Below are 23,301 nucleotides of genomic sequence, written 5' to 3'. Positions count from 1 at the left end.
GCTTCTCGAAACATGAGTTTCAAAGTGCAACTATCCTTTCACTGGCGGCACAGCAGAAACAGGCTATTTTTAAAAGCAAACTCAATGCTGGAAAAGATTCCAAAAACTCTGCCCATTACTTGCAAAGTACAAAGTATTTATTGTATTTATATACCACCCTCCCCTGAGGCTCAGGGAGTTTACATAAAAAAGCAGAAAATAGTACATGGAACTCAGCTTATCTATGACCAGCACAACTGATGGGCACTAGAAAAATATCAGAGAGAACCACTGTACTGACTCCCAAAGAAGGTGAACTTTTAAAAGATTTTAAGTTAAAAGAGGAAGGGGTGCACAGGCACCACTGGGGATGCTGCTGCCACATTCAGGTCCCATCCGCCCCCTCTCTCCCCAGCTGGGCATGTGACCCAGCTGACCTCTGGAGCAACCCTCACCCAATAGCAGGCAACCGAGTGGGTCTGGCTGGCTCCACAGCCCAGCAGCCCAAGAGCACGCAGGCAGTGAGAGGGGATGGCCCTGGGGACCCAGCAGGCAGAACATCTGAAATTCATGGACATCCAGTTTGGTGTCTAGCCTTTTACTATTTGAGGGGGCTAGTCATATACTGAAGTTCATCATCTTTGCAGGCAAACAGAGTAGTTGTTCTACACAACAGGCAACTGGAAGCATGAAGAGAAAGAAAACTCTCACCAGCAATTCAAAAGGGAGAGGCCATTTCTTTGCTCTGCTACCAGAGCTATCTCCTTTTTAAAACTCTCTCTCTCTGCAGAAGTACCTGTCCCTTTGGTTGATCCACCTGCTTGAGAGACTTGATCTTCTCGATCTTGCACAGCTGGGCTTTTGCTTTCTTGAGAAGGCTGGCCACTCTCTTGTCTGTCATTGGCAGCTTGTCTGCATGAGCCAGCATAGAGCTGATGGAGGAAGCTGCAGGCATCCTGAGCACATCATCTTCCTTTCCCTCCACTGAAGGGGCCGAAAGGCCAAGGTCCAGGCTGGCTTTCTCCAACCCTCCCCGGCCTCTCTTGGCCATCTTGGTTTGGATGGCTGTTGCTGAGTCTACCGGAACCACAGCAGGCACATCAGCCACTGGGTCAGCAGCTGTCAGTTTCTTCCGCCCCACAACTTTTTTGGCAGGTGAGGAAATGGTGGGGTCTTCACTGACCACCACTCTCCCTTTGGAAACACGAGCCCCTGGGAACAAAGCAGAGATGCTCTGGATTTCAGGAGCCTTCTTCCTTTTGTCTTTCCGTGACTCGCGCTTGTTTTCCTTCTCCCTCTCTCTGCCTCTCTCTCTGCTCTTCTCCTTCTCAACACTTCGGTCACTTTCCTTGTCTTTGGATGACTCCTCAGAGGCCTTGTCTTTGTTCTTGCCCCTCTCGGTGTGGGAGCTGGGTGTAAACCAGGGGAAGAGGGGAGTAGGGCTGCTGGATGAGAAGGGGTCAGCCGGAGCACCTGGCTGCTTCCTTGGTCTCTGGCTCTTCTCGGCCGATTCCCCAGGCTGGGAAAGGGAATGGGTAGGGAAAGTAAAACTGGTGTTTAAGGCACTGGTGGTCAAGGAACTTACAGAAATGCTTGTGAGTGATGATGACGGGGGTGGGTGAGCAGACAGCTCCGAGGTGCTCAGCCGTCCACTTCTTGTCCTCATGGAGTGCGATGGAGATCTGGGCTCAGATCGAATTGGGCTGAATACCCTCCTCTTTCGCTTCCGCAAAGAAACAGACATTGTAGCAGCTCCTCCAGTTGCTCGACTAGAAGATGAAGGTAAGGTTACAGACTCAAAGATTCGTGAGTGGGCCTCGCTTGGAGTGAATCTTGGAGCTCGCAATAAAGGGCTTCTCTTGTGTAGATCAAACCTTGTCCCAGAGTGCAGAGGAGAAAATAAGCGTGTTGGAGCTGGGGCACCAGGAGCTGAGAAGCCAGAGGCAAAGCCAACATCCTCAGGGGTCAGTGGGGGAGGCCGGAAGTTATCAAATATGGGTTTGCGGATGAGACCCTCTTTGGCATATTTTGCTGAGGAAAAGTACTGAGGTTCAGACCTAGAATGCTTTAGAGAGGTCCACCGGAATGTCGGCTCACGAAGAATGGACTTGCGCTTCTCTTGCATGGGTGTAGCAGAGGAGGGCAAAAAGGGTGAAGCCAAAGGGATTGTGGGAGGCATAAGCCAAGGGGCGTGCTCAGAGACGCTGGCAGCCGACTGAAGGGGAGGGGGTGGGGTAAGAAGCGGAGGGGGTGGAGAGGCCGATGATGACTGCTGCTGGGAGATGCTTTGGAGGCTAGGCAGCTTTTTAGCTATTTTGGGCCCAAAATTTCTCTCTGCCACTGAAAACCTCCTCCTCCTCCTTTCACCACTGTCATTCTCAGGAGACTGAGAGACAGGCAATGAAGAAGAAACAACCTCTGGAGTATTGCTGCATTCTTCAGAAAGTGCTTGCATCTCTTCCGAGGCCTGAGAATCAGTGGATGTATCAACACTGGGGCTGCTGGACCGGGAGGAATCTGAAGACATCTGTGAGGAGTGATGAGAGGCACCACTGGACTTCTCACTGGACCCACAAGAGGTAGCGCTGAATCGACTGTTTGGTGTAGACTCCAAGCGGGCTATTTTGATGGGTGGGTCATAGTCTTCGTCTTCGATGAAGCGTTTGGGAGTTTTAATGATTCGGGAAGAGATTGCACTCACCACAGGCATAATGAACTGGCGGATATTTTTGAGCTGAGTTCTTGCCTTTCGGCCCTGCAGCTTTGCAGCTTCTTTCTCAATCTTCTTCTGGGCTCCCTTTTTCGCCCTCTGCAGAAGCTGCTTGGCAATGGTGGCATCTGTTCGCTTTGAAGAAGGAATGATCCGCACGGGCTTGATCCTGCGAGGGCTCTGCCTGACTGCAGGCTTCTCTTCTTTGGGGAGCAGTGATATGCCATCTTTCTCCTTCCTGATCCTCTGGGTCTTTTCCAACTGAGAACTTTCTGCTGCGGCCAGAGCAGGGTTTAAGCGTTCAGAAGATGGTGGCCGTCCTCTCCGACGCACCAGCTGCACACCTTTTCTTCCAATTTGGAGTTTACCAGATTTGAATTTAGACTTCAGTGGGGAGAGTTTGCCTCTTAGCTTCTTGATTTTTGTTGCATGCTGAAAAGCTGTGGAGGGTGCCCGCTTTACTTTTTTGAGATTCTCTTTTTCCTCTTTGCCCTCCTTCTGAGCATCTGGGGTGCCCTTCATGTGGCTGATCTTGAATTTCATGCTAGCAAGGGCAGGGGGTCTCCCTCGTCTCTTTTCTCCACTTTTCAGTTCTTTCTTATTCACTTTTTCTGCTGCTGTGAGTTCTGGTTTGCTCAAAGGGGAATACGTTGAGGAGCGCTCGGAAAGCATGGTTGAACTTCGGTCCAAGGTGTTTCTTGGTCTCCCACGTGGTTTACGTGCACTAGACTTGACTGAAATTTAAGAGGAAAGAGGAGGAAAGGAGGAGAGCACATTAAGCATTTCTGCATCCTGCCATGCCCTGCATGAGTGTACTGCATTGATAAGTCACACTATGTACAGGTATAAGAGTGAACTTGCTGCCACTGGAGTATTTTGAGACATAAGGTACCCTGAGCACCACAATCCACAGGCTCTGCCTTTGGAAAAATTCGTCTTTCTAGCTGACTGTAATGGACTAGTTTTTTCCAAGACTTCTAAAGTTACAATAAAATGGGGAAAAAAACTTTGGAGATAATCATAACTTTTTCTTACATCATTGTAAAACCGAACAAAATACTACACCTGAAAGACCAAGAATAGTTCCCAGGATGACCCCGACCAAAGGCGGAAGGAAGGCTCTGTGGGTCTGAAAAAATCTGAGTAGTCAGACTGAAATGCCACTGTCCCAAGGTGGGAGAATATGTTCTGCCACCAATTATCCACAAGAAACAGTAAAAACTTCACCATCACCACCACAAAGGTGGGGGCCCTCCCCAACTGGCTTCAGCAACTGCAGAGCCAGCCTGAAACCCCATTTATTTCAGGATTTGTACCCCAATTCTCCAAAGAGCCCAAAGCAGAATCCAAATTATAGGATCTAGTCATATTCCTCAATGTTTCCCACTGGCAAACTGGTGTCATGATCTGCACTCAACATTAAAGAAATAATTTTCCAGCCAGGCACTTTTAGATCCCACTAGAACCAGGACAGCCTGATATCATCACCATATCTAAGTAGAGTCAGCCCTGATTGGTATTTATATAGGAAACCTCCAAGGAATACCCGGCAGGAACTGGTGAACCATCTCTGAACTCTTGCCTTGAAAACCTACAGGTTCACCTTAAGTCAACTGTGACTGGACAGCAAAAGGAAAGGGGAGGGAGGAGCCAATTCTGCAATCTAGGCATACCTGTGGAAGATTTGGTGGGACTTTGTCCTTTGGCCTCATCATCTGAGCCAAAACCTAGGAACTGCTCATCCTGCAAAAGAGAAGGAAGAGGTGTGTGTGTGTTATGAAGTTAAAGCAAACTGTTCCCACACAAATGAAGCATGAAAAGCAGTCAGTGATAACACATGTATGGTGTACATTAGACAAAACTGTAGCATTAGCTGCTTGTCACTGAAGAATTGCTGCTCACAAACCACAAGAGAGGTGCAAGGCCAGACCTTGGACCACAAGACATCCACACGAAATGCACGTGAACATCCCACCAAGAGGCTCTTTTACCAGCAACTGCCTGGAATCCATGGCTGGGAAAGATTTGGTGTAACCCAAAGTTTATTTTGTGTGCAGAAATTTTATAGTATTGTCACTATCTATGGTTGATTATGGTTGACTGGCAAATGAGGAACTGGGAACCAATTGTAGCCTTGTTGAGAAGTAACCATGTAAGACCAAAAATAGCTGATCCTAGAATTCAAGATGTATTTTTGAAAGCAAGGAAGTTGGGAGAAGAGTTCTATGCAGCTTCACAGATGAAGACCTTACAAACCTTTTTCACACAACTTATTTGCCTTGGTTTTAATGCTGTCCAGAAGTAAGTTCTTCCCCAGCTTCACCTCAGGACTGTGATGCGTTTGAGCACCTCTTGGGTTTTTCCAAGCTTACTGCTTATCTTTCCCAAGCCTGCTTTGCTGCAAAGTTTTATTTTATTTCTTTATACTTATAATTGGATTTATTGAGAAACCTATATGCAGGTCAAGAAGCAACAGTGAGAGCCGGGCATGGAATCACTGATTGGTTCAAAATTGAGAAAAGAGTTTGGCAAGGCTGTATACTGTCGCCTTGTCTATTTATCTGTATCTGAGAGACTGCCTCCCTACCTATACCCCAGAAGAACGCTGCGCTCTGCCACTTCCAACTGGCTGCGGATCCCTGGCCCTAAAGAGGCACGTCGGACCTCAACAAGGGCCAAGGGCTTTTCAGTCCTGGTCCCCACCTGGTGGAATGAGCTCCCCGAAGAGATCAGGGCCCTGCTGGAACTTCCACAGGGCCTGCAAAAGGGAGCTCTTCCACCAGGCATTTGGTAAAGCCGACTGACCCACAACATCTACAGGTCCCCCCCCATACTGAGGGACCAAACCTACTGAGGGAGTGTCAAAGTTATTGTTAAAATACTGTTCTTGTTGGTATATTATTGTTATTGTTATATTGATTTTGAGAGTTTTCTATGTAAATGTTTCAAAATGTTTTATATAAACCGCCTAGAGCCGTAGGGAAGGGCGGTATAAAAATCTAAATAAATAAATACAAATAAATAAATAACTTATATGTGGAGCACATCATGAGAAAAGCGGGGTTAGATCAGTCACAAATTGGGATTAAGACTGCAGGGGGAAATATCAACAATTTCAGATATGAAGATGATGCCACTCTAATAGCAGAAAGCGAAGAGGAACTAAAGAGCCTCTTGATGCGGGTGAAGGAGGAGAGTGCAAAGGTTGGCTTGAAACTCAACATCAAGAAAACTAAGATCATGGAATCAAGCCCTCTCAATTCCAGGCAAATAGATTTATTTATTTATTTATTTATTTATTATATTTCTGGGATGGGGAAGAAATTGAGGTAGTGGCAGATTTTATTTTCCTGGGCTCCAAGATCACTCCAGATGGGGACTGCAGCAAAAAAATTAAAAGATGCTTATTCCTAGACAGCAACCTAAAAAGCAGAAACATCACCCTGCCAACAAAAGTGCATCTAGTCAAGGCTTCAAAGAATTGAGGCTTTTGAACTCTGTCGCTGAAGAAGACTCTTGCGAGTCCCTTGGACTGCCAGGCAAACTAACTGGTCAGTCCTAGAGGAGATCAGCCCTGACTGCTCTTTAGAAGGCCAGAAGATGAAACTCCAATACTTTGGCCACCTCATGAGAAGGAAGGACTCCCTGGAGAAGAGCCTAATGCTGGGAGCGATTGAGGGCAGAAAAAGAAGAGGACGACAGAGAATGAAGTGGCTGGATGGAGTCACTGAAGCAGTCAGTGCGAGTTTAAATGGACTCCAGGGAATGGTAGAGGACAGGAAGGCTTGGAGGATGATGGGGTCGCGATGTTTCGGACAAGACTTCACAACTAACAGCAACAAATTGGATTTATTAACTGCCCCATCTCACAAGACTCATGGCAGGTTACAATGGAGATAAAACATTAATACAAAAATATAGATTTAAATACATTAGAATATTAAAACAAATCATTAAACAATTCCCTGCTCTCCTATAATGGGAGAGAAAGAGGGGGCTCATAAGATGGTCCATTAAGTTGGTTGGTGGGTCTGACAAGGAAACCAATAGAGCAGATGGTTTTTGGCCTCAACCATAGGCCCAGCAGAATAGCTCTGCCTTACAAGCCCTGCGGAATTTTCTGAGCTCCCGCAGATCTGATCGGAGTGGGCAGAGCATTCCACTAGGCAGGAGCCAGGGCTGAAAAGACCCTAGCTCTGGTTGAGGCCAATCTCTTTGGGGCCAGGGATCCCAAGCAGATTCTGCTGACTAGATCATAATGCTCTCTGGGGTACACAGTTGAAAGGTGGTCCCATAGGGACAAGGGTCCCATACTGTTTAGGGCTTTAAAAGTGAGAACTAAGAACTTGAACCTGATCCAGTCTCCGATCTGGAGCCAGTGTAACTGAACTGAACAAGTAATATATGTCCTCCAATGGATCTCAGTGAAGACTGATGCAGCCACATCCTGGTCCAGTTGAAGTTTCCAAAACAGTCTCAAGGGCAGCCCTGCATAAAGAGAGTAACAGTGATCCAGCCTGGTGGTGACTGCTGCATGGATCACAGTTGCCAGGTCAGATTTTGACAGATAGGACACTAATTGTCAGGCCTGGTTGAGATGATACAACACTTGCCAGGTGATATTTGTGACTCTGGCATCCACAGAATCACAGCCAGAAGCATGCTCTAATATGTGGGGTTCTACAGGGAAGGTGTCAGGAATCAGGCTGAGCCAAGCCTGCAGAGTCCGTGATAAAGACACATCCGAGATCCAACGGTCAGTTGAAAATCCAAAGAGAGCTTTATTAAACAGAGTCCACAGAATGCTAAAGCAAGCCAAGATCTTCCTAAGCAAAGATCTTGATAATAACAAAGAGCAATAGGCAATACAAAGCAGATATAGAGTCCTCCCCATAAGGGAGGGGTACCAAGGCATTTTGGCGGGAGAGCAAGAGGGCACCATAGCTGCCGGGGTTCACAGGATGCCAGATGGCCAGGAATCTAATCTAGGCTGTTGAGACTAGGCGGTCTCTACAAGGACACTTATAGTGAGATTGATACATCAACAGCGGAAAACTCCCGCTGGGAAAGAAGGGGAGGCTTGGAGCCAGAGGACAGATTTACAGGTTAACAACCCCCAAGCTTTGCCAGGCCTTTGAGAAACAAACTAGCGGGCATGAATTGAGGTTCATGACAGAAGGGACCACCAGGATCATCTAGTCCAACTCCTTGCAGAATGCAGGAAACTCACAACTGCCTGCCCACCCTCAGTGAACATAATTTTGTACGAAGATGATACCCCCTCAAAAACAAACAAAAACCCAAAACAGAATCCCTGGCCAGTCTGGTCTGGAAGAAATTCACCTCCTGACCCCAATGTGGTGATTGGCATTTCCCTGGGCATGCAATAAAGGGTCACAAGAGCCAAGTACTGGCACAATCCCTTCTGCCCACCCACTCACCATCTGCCTAAGTTCATAAAATCAGCATTACTGTCAGATGACTATCTAGCCTCTGCTTAAAACCTTCCACAGAAGGAGAACCCACCACCTCCCAAGGAAGCTTGTTTCATTGCAGAACCGCTCTGTCAGGAACTTCTTCTGGGTGTTTAGCTGAAAATTCATTAATTTCAATGCACTGGTTCTGGTCCGATCCTCTGGGGCAACAGTAAACAACCAGCTGCCTCAAACTTTCCTCATATAATTTGGTCTCCAAACTCCTCACAATCTTCATTGCCCTCCTCTGGACATACTCCAGTTTGTTTACATCCTTCTTCACTTGTGTTGCCCAAAACTGAACACAGGACTCCAAGTGAGGTCTAACCAGAGCACAGTACAGCGGTACCATCACCTTACATGATCTGGACACTATATTTCTTTTGAAACAGCCCAAAATCCTATTTGCCTTTTGAGCCACCAAGTCACACTGCTGTCTAATAGTGACAGTGATGGAGATGGTGGTGGGAGGGATGGGAGGTGGGGACGGTACCTTTCTCTGTCCTGACTTTTAAAAAATTGAAAGCTTGAATTCAGTGATCCAGATGAATATCAAGGTAACTATGTGTATCACAGCCCCAGGGCTCAGAAGCTATGGGGAAATCCACCGTACAAAGGCATTGTGGCCTCTGCATTATATCAACAGCTGAAACAGCCAAGGGTATGAATTTACTGCTGGTTCTGGACCCCCAGGACATTTGCATGGCCTCAACCTGGGGGAACGAACTCCCGGAGGAGTTGAGGGCCCTGCTGAAAATGTCAACTATTCGCAGGGCCTGCAAGACGGAGCTCTTCCACCAGGCGTATGGTTGAAGCCAGGGTAGAGTCCCAGTGTTTCCATCAGAGGATCCCCCCTCGATGCCTTTTAGATCTGGCCCCTCGCTCCCAGTGGAAGAAGGCTTGGCCCTCCGGCTGAATGGGGAGGGGGAGGGGGGAGACACTAGTAAGGATGAGTACAGATCACCACCTATCTATTTATTGTTGTAAGGGGTGTTTTATGGAGTTTTATTGTATTATTACTGTTTTATCTTGTGTAAACAGCTGCAAGACCACTGGAAGAGTGACGGTATAAAAAGAAAAAAAGAAAAAAACAGGAAAAGAAAACTAATGTAGCTCCATTTCCAGAGTGTAAGATTTGTTGGCTGTGGTTCTTGTTAAAACACAAGGAAGCAAGAAGGCACATTTTTGTGGCTATAATATTTGACAGCATGCACAACTGTTCATGATGAATTATGACCCAGTTACTTGCACACAAATTTTAGCAGTAGTAGTTATCTGTGTAGCATCACAAAGCAAATGATGATCTCAGAGGAGAGCTGTGGCTGGACCCAATTACGGCATTTGGATTAGAACTCTGGATGATGGAGAAAGCTGACATGAAGAATATTGGTTCATTTGAAACAGTGTTGGAGAAGAGTTTTATGGACTAAGCACTATGGAGGACAGACTTGGGAAGAAGAGAGAGTGGAGTAGAGAAGGTTGAAAAGGGACATGATTGGTCTCTTTTAAGTATTCAAAAGGTTGTCATTTGGAAGAGGGTAACAGAAGATAGGACTTGCAGTAATGGCTTTAGACTATATCTAGAAGGGTGCCAGCTAGATATCAGGGGGAACATTTTCCACAGAGTAGTTCAGCAATAGAATCAGCTGTCTCAGGAGGTGATGTACTCCCCCCTCACTGCAAGTCTTTAAGCATCAGCTGGACAGAGACTTATCCTGGATGCTTTAGGCAGATCCTGCATTGAGCAGAGGGTTGGACTGGATAGCCTGTATGGAACCTTCCAACTCTAGGGATCTATGATGTATATGATTCTATGATTTTGTAAAGGAAGCCATGGCCTTCAGTTACTAGACTCAAGAAAGGTTGTTAATAAGGGTGTGCATTCAATAGGTAAAGTCTGAAAACACTCCTAATCAATGCTGATTCAGGGCTTCCCCCCAAGTTTTAACTCAAACTAGGAAACACGGGACTGAAATCACAAAAAGCCTCCCGCCACAGATCACCTGTTTTCCAGGCTGTGCATTGGGGGGGGGAGGCAGTTCAAACTCCCCCTCCCACCCCTGTCCAGTTGAGAGATTTCCCCCCCCCAAATCTGCTGCTTATTAGATATCCAAATCCAAAATTTATTCTTCAGATTTTAACCAAATTTTCTGTACATGCCTAGTTGTTAATAATAGGATGTTTTTGTGATTCTGTGAAGACTCAAGGGGGTGGCAGGTGACAGTGGATGAGCGATAGGGTTGTGAATGTCCTGCATATTGCAGGGGGTTGGACTAGATGACCCAGGAGGTCCCTTCCAACTCTAGGATTCTATGATTCTATGAACCTGACAGCTTGTAGCACACACACAAGCCTTATGCTCTGTCAACTCATTGTTAAAATACCATACCTAAAGTAACTTACGCAGTTCTCCTCTCCTCCATTTTATCTTCACAACAACCCTGTGAGGTAGGTGTGTGATTGGCCCAAGGCCAGTTCAGGATGCTTCCACAGCAGTCTGAGGATTTGAATCTGGGTCTCCCTTATTATCCTAGTCTGACAATCTAACCTACCCACCATGCTAACTCTCTCCAGTGTAAGAACATGAGAAGAGCACTGCTGGATCAGGCTAGTGACCCATCTAATCTCACCACTTAATTCAATGGTCACCAACTTAGATGCCTTGAAGGGCCAATGAACCCAGCATACAGGCCAACACTTTACCTTAATCACTTACATTTTTAATTTATTTACTAGTAGTAAAGCCTATTGCGTTCTGTAATGCAACAGGCGCTAGCTCATGGCTTGGTATGGATTTAGTGTCTCACTTGGAAGCTGGCAACCCTAAGAGGAGGTGTCTCTGTGCACAGCAGTCTTGACCCAAGTCAGGTTTATGCATACCTAGATAGTGTGGAATTCCCGAACATGAACCTACACCAATCTGGCAACCTTACCTCCTCTCTGCAATGGTTTTTTTTTTTTTAACTAGAAATAGGTCAGGGGGCACTAGGTGGCTACAGATGTATTATGCCCTTTTGAGGCCCCACTTCTAAACCTCAAGGAATATTTCCAGACCAGGAACAGCCAACCCCCACGTAAGGCCTGGAGAGCTCCTGGAATTACAGCTCATCTCCAGACTATAAAGATCAGCTCCCCAAGCAAAAATGGCTGCTTTGAAGGGGCGACTCTGTAGCATTGTACCCCACTGAGGTTTAGGAATACCAGCCTCAAGGTGGGGTCTGAGGATCCCCTGCGAGTACAGCTCATCTCCAGGCAGTTAGGCTGAAGGGAAAGCTCTCCTCTGCCCCTCACATGCACCCCATCAAAAGGAATGCACGTGACCACAGACACCTCTCAGCTAGCACAGTCTGTTGTTTGGCTGGTGATGTTTGCCTTTCTGAAGCCTGAGGCCTACTGCTGGCAACTGCAGTTCCTGTTGTTGTCTACAAGGCCAAGTCGTTGCCTAATAAAAGTGAATCACCTAGTTCCCCCCAAAGTCTCCCTATCTACTTTTCTGTAAAGCTAACTCCACTTGAAATTCTGGGCTACTTATGCCTTTGATTTCATAGGACCTTCCTGGCAAATAATTATTTTTATTTACCAGGCAAAGCTTGAGCAAAGTCACTTCAGTTCCTATGTCCCTCCAGCCATTTACTTGTTCACCATTTACAGTTTCAGACTGTAAATATTCTTTTAGATCTTCCTACACTTTCCAGACTCGCAGGACCCATGTTGGTCTGTCTCTCTGCGCCCCAAAATACAAACAGTTGTTGGTAAGGGCTAGCCAAAGCCCATAGCCCAGGGTGGACACATCTGAACCACTCCACTCCAACCTCAGCCTGCAAGCCTCTACCATCATCTCTACTGTCACTGCTCATCTCTAGAATATAATGATCAGCTCTGCATGCGAACATGGCTACTTTGGAAGGTGGACTCTGAGGCATTGTACCATTTTAAGGCCCTCTTCCAAACTTCCAGAAATATTTCCAACCCAGGGGTAGTCAACCTCCAGGTGGAGCCTGGAGAGCTCCTGGAATTACAGCCCATCTCCAGATTATAAAGATCAGCTTCACAGGCGAAAATGGCTGCTTTGGAAAGCAGACAGGGTTGTTGTGCAGAAGAAACATTTAAGGCCTCCCACGCAGGGTATTGTGGAGATGAAGCACTTGAGGCCTACTGCACAGGGTTTCTGTGCAGATGAAACAGGAGGCAAAAGAACCTCTGCAACAGCATCCAGTCTGCACAACAACCTTGCACGGTAGGCTTCCAATGTTCAAAGAGTTAGGGGGAAGAGACATGCATGGTTTGGCTGCCTCTGCCCTCCAGCCGCCAGTCCAGCCACAGCTGTATTTTAAATGAGAAGGGGCTTTTCTGTGGCCTCCCTGTCAGCCAACCATTAGGCAGAAGGGGAAAGCTTTCCCCCCTCAAAAGGAAAGCACGCCCATGCCCTCAGAATCCCCTGCATTGCTCTAGGAAACACGTCCCTCCCCTCAGTCAGGGGCTGTTAGAGGCTCCCTTCACAGCAGGCCTGAAGGGAAGAGATGTGTGTGTGGAATCCTGAGCAAGAGCAGCTCATCAGTTGCCCTGGAGAGTCAACGAACAGGGCGCAGAAGCCAAGGTCTTTCCTAATGCTGCCTCCAGACACTGAGTCTCAAAAGTATATTGCCTCTGAATATGGTTCGCTTTACTATGGTTAATACCCACTGATGGACCTCTGCTCAATTACTCTGTCTAACTCCCTTAAGTCCCAGACTCTAGCATTTATTTTTTTGCCTACCCTGAATGTTTTGTCCATCATCTTCACTGAGTGCTGCCCAATGCTAGCAGTGAAGTGAGAGAGACAATTTTCCAAAGCTGTGTTGTTTGTTTGTTTGTGTGCGTATGAGTGTGTGTGAGTGAGAAATTCTACCATATGTATCTAATCTAGTCTGTGTAGGCTGCAGATCAGCATTAGATAGGCTCAATGTGTGACATGACGGATGGCCAAATGCCAGTGCTTGTACATCATCCAGGCCTGTGTGCGGTACATTTGCCTTCTTTTCCTAATGTTATTTAAATTTTGCTAGCATTAATAAACAGTTAATTTATTTCAATGACTCAGAACATTTCCCAATTCAGGTTTTCCTCAAAAACCCAAACAATGCTGAGGGCTAGCTAGCATTATGGGAGAGGGAGAAAAGGTTGTCTACCCTTGGCACATCATCATGAATCATGAATAAGTTTATAAACTGTCACATTTATTTATTTTATTTATCTTCCTTTTCTCACTTTTGTTCTAAACTAAACTAAAAAGTCAAAGAAAAGGTGCTCCAAACGCATCTTGGTTACTTTCCTGTACAATTTTTGCTGGGGGGTAAACGGTAATGACTGGGGAAGGCACTGGCAAACCACCCCGTATTGAGTCTGCCATGAAAACGCTGGATGGCGTCACCCCAAGGGTCACACATGACTTGGTGCTTGCACAGGGGATACCTTGACCTTTTTAAACATAATGTTGGAACTATTTCTCCAAGGTAGTTATGAGTAACTGAAATACTAGTCCTACAGTTACACTTACAATTATATTCTATTACTGCTGTGTAGGAATAGCCTCCAAAGCTTTTTGGAGACATTAAAAAAGTAAGACATTAAAAAAAATCTACAACTAAATAATATATTCTAAAATCAGTAACATTAAGAGATATCCAGGCTAATTAGTCAAGTCACAATTTCAGCTGTGAGACTAGAGACTGTAAAATTAACACTGAAGATAGAGTGACCCTTAAAAGAGTTAAACATACACACTAATATTACTGTACATACTTGTAACCTGTAGGCAAATTTTGGAAAAACCTAGTATTTTTTCAAGTAAACAGGGCATGTTTTTCACTTGTCTCCTAAAGAAGGCAAACACTGAAATCTCTGGGGGAGATGTTCCCCCAGGTGCAGTTGCTAACAAGGCCCTGCTCCATACTTACTATTGATGGCATCACGGACCGATCTTAATGTGTGGGAGGATTCAGATGCAGAAAGATGCACCTTAACAATAATTTGGATCAAAACTTTTTGACTTCTGAGGTCAAAAACAGCCACTGGGCTGGGAAACAAATCCAGTCAGTGTTGTAACAGGTGAAACTTGCTCCCTTCTGCTTGTTCTTATCAGTAGCTGAACAGCAGCATTTAAGAACAATCAACAGTTTTCAAGGGCAGCCCCACATGCAGAAGACACCTGAACATGTGAGTGACAGGAGTAGAGTCTAAAGGAAAGGTATGCTTGCAAAAGGGGCTGTGGGCTCCCATGGGGGAGTCCAAGGGAAACCTCCTCCCCCCACTAAACACTGGATCCTCCCAGGAGAGGGCAGACTCACCCTGCACAGATGCTTCTGCAGCTGCATTCTGTGCCCCCACCTTTCTCTTTTTGGCCTCCGCTTCAGTTTTTTCACCATCAACCAGTCAGTGACTGATTCCAGGTAGGCATTCAGGGCCTCCAGCGCTTCATCCAAATCCACAAAACCAAGAAACAGCTGCCTGCCATCAGCATACGGCTGGCATTGCAGTCCACAGACAAGCTCTCCCAGCAATCACTCTGTAGCAGAAGTGGCAGGGAGAGGCTCTGGAGGCCAGTAAGAAGGAGAACCACCACGGCGGTGACACTCCCCCTGCCCCACCACAATGCAGAAAAGGAGCCCAGGAGGTGTGGGAGAGGTCCAGGAGAAGCGGCGGGTGCACAGAAGATCATCCACACGGGCCAGGGGAGCAGCCTGCGGTCAGGCCGCGAGGAAGAGCGAAAGGGGCGCGGAGAAGCATCTTGACGGCCCTCCCAGGGAGACCGCAGACTGGCCGCCCAGGTCCGCGGCCGCCCCCTCCCTCAAGGAGCCGCCGCCGCCGCGAAGGTGTCTGAAGGAGGCGGGTTTCGGCCTCCTCTCCGCCACCAGCCTGGACCCGCGGGCTGCGCGGCAGGCGTCTCTCCCCGCCGCCCGCCCGCCCCGGCAAGGTCAAGCGAGGGAAGCCCCTCCCGGAAGGGCCCGGCCGAAGAAGGCTCGCAGCCCGCCGGGGCGGGCGGGGGGGGGGGGGACGCGGCAGCCCCGGGGCCTTCGGGCCGCGCGAGGGGCCTGCCCGGCGGAGGCAGCGGGAGGGGGCTGCGGGGGCTGCCCTTCCCTTCCCTCCCTCTCTCTCTCTCTCTCTCTTCCCGGGCGGGCGGGCGGGCAGGCGCGGCCGGGTGGGCGTGTCCGCGGGCGCTCTCGCTGGCTCGTCCTCGGCGGCGGCCCAGGCACGAGGGCGGCCCCCGCCCCGCCCCGCCCCGCCCCGCCCCGCCCGGCTCACCTCTCCGCTGCCCGCCTCGGCGCCGCAGGCCGCCCGGAACCGGCGCAGGTTGATGCCGATGGCGGCCGAAACCTGGAGCGCCGCGTCGAAGCCCGGCGCCACCCCCGCGGCGGCGGCGGCGCTGGCAGTGGGGGCGGCGGTGGCGGTGGCGCTGGCAGTGGGGGGCCCGGCCGAAGGGGCGGCGGCCCCCGCCAAGCAGGAGGGCCCGCCCGCCCCGCCCCCTCCGGTTCCCGCCACCGCCGCCCCTCCTGCGCCGGGCCTCTCCCGCGGGCGGTCGTCGGGCGGCTCCCCGCGCAGGCTGCGCAGGGCCGGCACCCGCACGCGGCAGCCCCCGAGCCCGCGGCGGCCCCAGGCGCCCGTGCCCGGCCGGGCCGGGAAGCGCCACCGACCGCTGTGCGCCATCTTTCCTGTGAGGCGACGAGCCAGAAAGCGGGGCCGGGCCGGGCCCGGGAAGCTGCCTGCCGCACGCACCGCCCCTCGGGCGCTGCACGCGTGCGGCTTCAATGCAGGTTGCGGGGCCCCGGTACGGCGCCGCCCCGCGCCACGCATGGTCCGCAAGGTGCCGCTGTGCGCCCGGCACAAGAGAGGCGCCTATGCAGGGTCCCGGGCCCTGCTCGGTGTCTCTGCGCATGCGCCGCCCGGAGGGAGAGGCCAGCCGCCCGCTGCCTCCCTGCCTGGCGCGGGGCTCCTCGGGGCGGGGCCGTCGGCAGTGGGGCGGGGCAGGCACCGCCCCCCCACCCCCACCCCCGGCACATGCGGCGCCCCCGGGGAAGCCTGGCGGAGGCTGCGGGGAGCGCCCGGGGGCCCCCGAGTGGCCGCTCCGTTGGTGCACGTGGCTGGGGAGGATCGGGTCCCGGCGCCCTCCCCTCCCCTCCCCCGGCAAGGGCCGGGTCTCGGGCGGCTGAGGTGGAGCTCCCTGCCAAGCATCACTCCGCCCTGCGCTGGAGAGCGGGGTGGCGAAACCTGCTCCTCCTGCAGATTGCCCACAATGCAAGCGCATGACCGTATGTTCCTTGTGTTGGCCTCCAAGGACACATTGGGAATGCCGCAGGTATAGCGTCCGTACGCAGAACGCCAGGACCACAAAGGATCTTCTACTGTTGACCAGCCTTTCTCAACTTTCTTACCGTTGGCAAACCCCTGAAACATTCTTCAGGCTTCAAGAAACCCCAGAAGTGGTGCGATCGTGCACAGTATGGCTGGGAAGCATAGCATAGCTGTGTGCATGCCCACTCAGGGCCCCTTCCCACCCGAAGGACGTCTAACTGAACTCTGCAAATCTCAATAGGTTGGTGATCTCTGGCCCAGGGGAAGTACACTTGGCCTCGACCCGGGCCTTTTCAGTTCTAGCCCCTACCTGGTGGAATGAGTTCCCAGAGGAGCTAAGGGCCCTCTGCAGGGCCTGCAAGACGGAGCTCGTGCACTGGGCTTTTGGCTGAGGTCGAGATGAACGCCTGTTGGGTCCTTCCTCTGAGCACCTCCAAAGCATGGGGTTGGTGTGGTCCATAGAGTCTGACAGCGGAGAAGGATTGGGGGGGGGGGGGATTAGGGTTTGTGGGCATTGTGGGTTTATATTTTGAATCTGTACTGTGTTCTAAAAGAAATCCCTTCCCAGGGCTGAATTCTAGGGTCGAGACTCACACTCCATATTATACACCAGTAAGCTTCACCTCTTTAAAACAAGTTGAAAAAGTAAGTTCAACAATCTGCTGGGGACAGGTGTTTGGGGTAGGTACAGCTCCTCAGTTTCTGAACAGTTTCAATAATGCCTCTTATAATTCCCAGATTATATCACTAGGGCTTCCTCAGATCTACAACCTTATTTTAACCTTTATTTGTTCCATTTATATCCTGTTTTTTTGGCTCAATAGGAACGAACATGATATCAAAACAACAATGAAAGTTTGCTTGCTGATTGATTTATTGGTCAATTAAAATAAGCTTGTATGTACTGTAATATCACTGTAGGCATGTTCCAGATAAAATGCAATTTAATAAGTAGTAGTTTCCATTCAGTGCTAACCAGAAGCCCCATAATCTGCACTAATAGAAAAGTGGACCACAGTGCAGACAGACCAAACTGTTGTTTGTTATTGATTACTGTTGTTATAGAGCCTCTTGTGGCGCAGAGTGGTAAGGCAGCCGTCTGAAAGCTTTGCCCATAAGGCTGGGAGTTCAATCCCAGCAGCCGGCTCAAGGTCGACTCAGCCTTCCATCCTTCCGAGGTCGGTAAAATGAGTACCCAGCTTGCTGGGGGGTAAACGGTCATGACTGGGGAAGGCACTGGCAAACCACCCCGTATTGAGTCTGCCATGAAAACGCTAGAGGGCGTCACCCCAAGGGTCAGACATGACTCGGTGCTTGCACAGGGGATACCTTTACCTTTACCTTACTGTTGTTATATCACACTGTTTGATACAAGTTTCACTGTTAAATAAGTTTTATATTGAATGTTCATTGTACAGCACTGCATATGAGACTTATAATGTAAACTGCCCCAAGCTGAAAGGGAGGGCGGTATATAATAAATAAATTGTGATGTAAGCTGCCGCAAGCCCCAGGTTTCCTCAAACCCTGGTTGAGAAAGCCTGCACTAAACTGCGTGGTGAAAGCAGTTGTCTGGTATGGAATGGGTTAAAAAGGCAGCCTATACTGCCCATGATCCATATTTTTTTTATGGCTTTGGTTGGCTTTTTAGTGATATGCTACATTGAGTAGGTTATTGGAAAGGTGGCAAAAAATTTCTAAATACTTTTTAACATGTTTTATTTCGGAAGACACATATATGACTGGTTGATGTCACGTTCCTGGGATTGCCTCTCAGCATTTCCTTCCAGCCCTCTGGGAGAAATCTGGCACCATGTATTAGTAAGGGGGCTGGGCTAGAATGGGCTGGAAGCCTAGAGTGGTGGTTCTTAAAACCTCACAATAAACCATAAAAACTCCTGTCATCAGTGATGTGGCATTTCTGGAAAAAAATATATGAATTGATGTCTTTTTGAAAGTCCTAGAGTGCAATCTGATTGAGCATTTTTATATTGACTTAGTAACTAAGCTTTTAAGTACAGAATAATAATGTCCCAATAGTAGTAAAGAACTATTTAAGGGGGTAATCAAATGTGCTTTCAATGTGATTCAAACAAATTCATTTTATGTGGAAAATATTGGAAAAATATTTGTACAGATTTCAGGAGAACAGACCCCTCAGCAATCCCTGTATTGTCGTCTCAAGGTCAAGGGAAGTGGGACAGATGGGAGGCAGTCTTGCCACTTGGCTGCCTTCCTACCTGAGCCCCGTCAGTGCAGCTCCAGCATCCCTTCTTTTCAGAAAGGAGGGTAAACAGTTAAAGTTGCGGAGGTTAGCTCAGCAAGGGAGCAGAGCCTTTGGAGTGGAGCTCTGCCTGGTAATATGGCAGAGTGGCAAAGATCACTTCTGGATATGAGGAGATGTGGTCACGTTAAAGAGAATTCACCACATAACCTTTCCATTGATGATGTTAGCCATTCAGTCGAGCCCAACTCTGTCACCACGATTTTTGATCATGCACTGCTTCCTTTAGTTGTGTAATGTTCTACCACAGCATTCTTTGACAGTCTGGTTTCCTTTTACCACTAAACAATCCTGGCATAATAGCTTTCTCCATTGAGTTGAATTGCATGGTATGGCTAAAGTAAGCGAGCCAGTTTTGTGATTTTGCCTTCCAGCGATAGATCAGGCTTTACGTGCTGTATAATTTCCTCGTTTGTGACTTTTGCTGTCTGTGGAACCCACAGAAGCCTTCTCCATCATCAGAGTTCAAATGAATAATAAATCTTATTTCAGAGTCTAAGCTTCCAAGAAAGTAGTTTCAGCATGCTGGTTATCCATTCTTTTCTGCTGACCAGACTGAATTCATGTCTGCAGATTGCTGGGGGCACCTCTTTCATGGTCACTCCCTGTTGCAGCTTCTTTTGCACTGCTTGTTATAGTTGCTGATCAGATTGGTGGTGACAATGGGCCAGGAGGATTTCCTCGCAGTAGCTGATCCAGAAGCTAGTAGGTGGTATTTCTAAGGTCACATTCAATGTAAAAAAAAGCTGAGGACTGTGACACACCTGCTGCTTCCAAAAATGGGCAACCTCCCAGCATGCTCCTGGATTCTGAAGTCTTTACGTAAGCAGTGACTAATAATGGGTGAAAGAAGGTCCTGGGCACCTGGGGGGAGATGTATGAATTTAAGACCTGGCCTTAAGACCAGTTGGCTGGAAGCTGCAGGAGAAAGGCTATGGATTGCCCGTGAGTGTCTGAACAGTAATCGCTACTTTCTATTGCCCCTTTGCCGAGTACAGGGGTGAATTTAAGGGCATCCCCAGCCCAAGGTTGCCTGGAGTTTGTTAAATTCTGCTGTGAAGTCTGATGAAAGCTGTAAGAATAAAGAGCTGTGGCTGCTGAGAAGCTTTTGGCTGTTTTCTCATTTTACAGAGTTCTCATAGGCTTCTGTATGAATGCTGTGAGATTACAGTAGCCTTTACTACCATTTAACACTAGTAAACATGTTAAGAACCTCTTGTGGCACAGAGTGGTAAGGCAGCAGATATGCAGTCTCTGCCCATGAGGCTGGGAGTTCGATCCCAGCAGCCGGCTCAAGGTTGACTCAGCCTTCCATCCTTCCGAGGTCAGTAAATGAGTACCCAGCTTGCTTGCTGGGAGGGTAAACAGTAATGACTGGGGAAGGCACTGGCAAACCACCCCATATTGAGTCTGCCATGAAAACGCTAGAGGATGTCACCCCAAGGGTCAGACATGACTCGGTGCTTGCACCTTTACCTTTACTACCATTTGAGAGACCTATATGAATTTTAGCTCTGACTTTCATGGCTAAGCCAGTACACTCTTAACTTGTTAGAATATATGTTTTTATCCCTTGCACCTTTTAAAATCAATAAAACACGTATAGTCTCCTTTAGGATTCCTAGGGATAAATTACCTGAGTTTTAGTATTTTATTCAGATTTCTGTATTTGTATTTTATTTACTAGGGGCATCATTTTGCATGGAGATCAAGTGAGAAATGTACCATATTTGCCGGCGTATAAGACGGCTTTTTCCCTCTCAAAAACATGCCTCCAATTGGGGGGGTCGTCTTATACGCCGGGTGCACTTCAGTCTGGATGCGGCGGCGGGCGGCTCCCCCCCCCCCGACACTGAGCTCACGGCGGTGGCGGGCGGCGGCAGCTCTCCCCCACTGGGCTCACAGCGGCGGCGAGCGGCTCCCCCCCACTGGGCTCACAGTGGCGAGCAGCTCCCCCCCACTGGGCTCATGGCAGGCGGCGGGCGGCGGGCAGCGCTAGCTCCAGCTCTCCCTCACTGGGCTCACGGCGGCGGCAAACTCCACATTTTGAGTGAAAATGTTGGGGGGTCGTCTTATACGCCCAGTCGCCTTATACGCCGGCAAATACGGTATTTGTTCCTGGCCAGAGCCAAAACCAGTCTTTGGGCTGCTCATTCTAGGGAAGTAGTTCAGTTCATAAGTATTCAAATTCTTTAGTACCTCTATCTTCCTTCTAGGGACACTGTCAGCTCATTCTATCTGATCTTACCCTAGTTGCCCTATTTTTAGGGAGCAATACACAGAACTGGAGGTGACTGTGCAAGGCCTTCTCCAGGATGGCCTTGTTGGTGAATATATTATTATTGCATGAAGACCAGCTGTTAAAACTTTCCTATTCTGAAGAATAAATGAAGTTTCCACAATTTCAGAGGGCAATAGTGTCACTCTGCAGAAGTGCCACCTTTTGAGAGTCAGTGTTCTCTGACAAAGGAGTTCTCTCAAAACTACTGCCCCCTCCCCAAGAATGGGCAGTATAAAAATCCAAATAAATAAAATAAATAAATAAGGTGCTGTTGGACTCAAATCTCATGAGCACAAATCTCTTGGACTCAATGCTTGAGCACAGGTGTCTTTTTCTAGCATTGATGAGAATCAGAATTTATGTTTACTTATCTTAATCACAGCTGTGTTAGCAAGCTCTATAGGAATGAATATGGACAACCGATTAATCCATTTTTATTAGGAAGCCAGAAAAATCCAGTGTGGGTGAAGGTCTATTTGTTATCTCTTCTGATTTAAAAGCTGCTTTGAGTTATGGAAGAAATTAAGAGATAAATATTTTCATAATCTCCAGAGAAAACCATTCCATCTAGTTTCCGTAAAATGGCACCCCAGAAAGATTAAGGTTCCTCTTTGGTTATTAGATCTTTGACAGACCCTTATCCAGTGCCAGTAGTGAGTGAGAATGGCTGTCCTTCTGGTACCATACAAAGGAACTTAGTGTATCCAACTGTACATCCACGGGGGGGGGGGGGGGTTAGAGAAAAAAGAAAGGCATGTTCCAGGGCTGTTCTTAGCCTTCCAATCACACATCTAATCCTGCCACATTCTTCAACAATACTGTCGAACCAAAACTTACTCAACTTGGCATCATAATTTATTATGATTACAGCACAGACATAACAGCAAGGGATTTTCAAACATCATATCCAACCAAGCTCCGCTTGCCTATGATCTCGCCAATGTAAAACCACATCAGCACTTCGGTAGCCACTAAGCCGTTTCTCAGAGCTTCCTGGAAAAAAAAGGAATATTTTTATCACTGTTGTTCTTACGTGAAGCCATTGCTATAAACGGGACGGAGCACCGCAGAAGTGTTCTCCTGAACTGTGAGACTCCAAATTATGATGCCACCACCACATTGACTAGGCGTTGTGGATTCCACAGTCCCTTTAGTTCTTCCACAGAAGAGCTGTTTTTTAAAACATTTCCTGCTTCTCACTACCGGAAGGAGTGCCAAAGTGGCTTACAAGCCCCTTTCCCTTCCTCTCACCTCCCCTGTGAAGCAGGTGGGGCGGAGAGAGCTCTGTGAGAACTGCAATTGGCCCGCGGTTGCCCAGCTGGCTGCCCGTGGAGGCTGAGGACTCCAACCCGGTTCTCCAGGTTCTCCCCCGCCGCTCTTGGGCCTGAGGCAAGAGCCGGGCCACTAAAGGCCGCAGCCTTCCTGGCCCCTCCTCGCTGCGTCCCTACCTTGACGGTGAGCTGCTGGAGGCGGCCGGCCCGGAAGGCGCGGGCCAGGGCGCGCATGCTCTCCACGGCCTTGGGCACCTCGGCGGGCGTCGGCGGGGCCAGCTCCACGCGCGCGTAGTGCCAGAAGGTGGCCAGGCGCGGCCGCGAGAAGGCGACGGCGGCTGCGAAGGGAAGGGAAGGGAAGGGCAGACGGAGCGGCGTGAGGTGAGGTGAGGTGGGGCGGGGCCTCCCCCCCACCAGCGGGGCCTCCCCTCCCCCCGCCCTCACCGCTGACGAGCTGCGGGGCCCGCGTGACCACCGCCTTGGCGATCCTCTGCGCGGCCTGCGCCATCCTCGAGGTCTTCAAGCCGGGATCCCCACCGACCAAGCGACGGACGACCTCTGCCGCCGGCGGGGGATGCTGCGCACGCGCGGCCTTCCCTCCCAGCCGCCCTCGCGCGGCCGCGTTTGCGCAAAAGACGCCCCGGGCGACAAAGCCCCGCCCCCAAGGGCAGCGGGCCGGGCTCCTCGCGGACGCCGCCCGCCCTCCCGCCAGGTGGCAACAGCACGGCGCGTGCCTCCTGCCCCAAGAGGCACCATCTACTGCTGTCCATCCTGGCCCTCTCTTGCAGAAAGGAGAGTAGCAACACTGTTTGGGTTCCTTCTTGTTCTTATCCTCCACAAGGACGGCCATTCTAGGTGCTTTGCTAGCAAGCAAACGCAGGCACCCATACCACTCAATTTTTTTAATTCCCCCTCTCCATGAATTACCATGTTGAAGCTATATGTTGAAGGAAGGTAAAACTACTGAGTGAACG

General features: G+C 49.2%; 2 protein-coding genes across 7 annotated transcripts in view; both read right to left on the bottom strand.

The window, feature by feature from the left end:
- KMT2A (lysine methyltransferase 2A) overlaps positions 1-15,861 on the bottom strand; it is a 52,405-nt gene extending 36,544 nt beyond the window's left edge. For 5 of the 6 annotated variants that reach the window (XM_077306798.1, XM_077306800.1, XM_077306799.1 and 2 more), the window contains exons 1-3: positions 15,445-15,861; positions 4,363-4,432; positions 776-3,423 (exon numbers count right to left, since the gene is read on the bottom strand). In XM_077306798.1, coding sequence (XP_077162913.1) covers positions 776-3,423; positions 4,363-4,432; positions 15,445-15,846 — 3,120 coding nt within the window. In that variant the 5' untranslated portion in view covers positions 15,847-15,861. The remainder of the gene's footprint in view (positions 1-775; positions 3,424-4,362; positions 4,433-15,444) is intronic. The other variant, XM_077306803.1, reaches the window with a different exon arrangement.
- Positions 15,862-21,893: 6,032 nt separating this feature from the next.
- ATP5MG (ATP synthase membrane subunit g) lies at positions 21,894-22,960 on the bottom strand. The gene is made up of 3 exons (XM_077306144.1): positions 22,772-22,960; positions 22,505-22,665; positions 21,894-22,049 (listed from the first exon to the last, which is right to left on the bottom strand). Exons 1-3 carry the CDS (start codon positions 22,833-22,835, stop codon positions 21,951-21,953), a joined length of 324 nt encoding a protein of 107 aa, XP_077162259.1. The 5' UTR covers positions 22,836-22,960; the 3' UTR covers positions 21,894-21,950.
- Positions 22,961-23,301: the final 341 nt, after the last annotated feature.

Source organism: Paroedura picta, chromosome 12 (genome assembly GCF_049243985.1).
Source record: "Paroedura picta isolate Pp20150507F chromosome 12, Ppicta_v3.0, whole genome shotgun sequence".
Classification (NCBI taxonomy): domain Eukaryota; kingdom Metazoa; phylum Chordata; class Lepidosauria; order Squamata; family Gekkonidae; genus Paroedura; species Paroedura picta.
This window is presented reverse-complemented; position numbering and strand designations above follow the sequence as displayed.

What these genes read in the sequence shown, in the direction of transcription:
- ATP5MG (XM_077306144.1), bottom strand. Translation starts at nt 22,835, where the DNA reads ATGGCGCAGGCCGCGCAGAGGATCGCCAAGGCGGTGGTCACGCGGGCC. An exon ending in GGCCCCGCAGCTCGTCAGCG is followed by an intron (nt 22,666 to 22,771) that starts GTGAGGGCGGGG and finishes TTCCCTTCGCAG; the next exon opens with CCGCCGTCGCCTTCTCGCGG. An exon ending in TCCAGCAGCTCACCGTCAAG is followed by an intron (nt 22,050 to 22,504) that starts GTAGGGACGCAG and finishes TTTTTTTTCCAG; the next exon opens with GAAGCTCTGAGAAACGGCTT.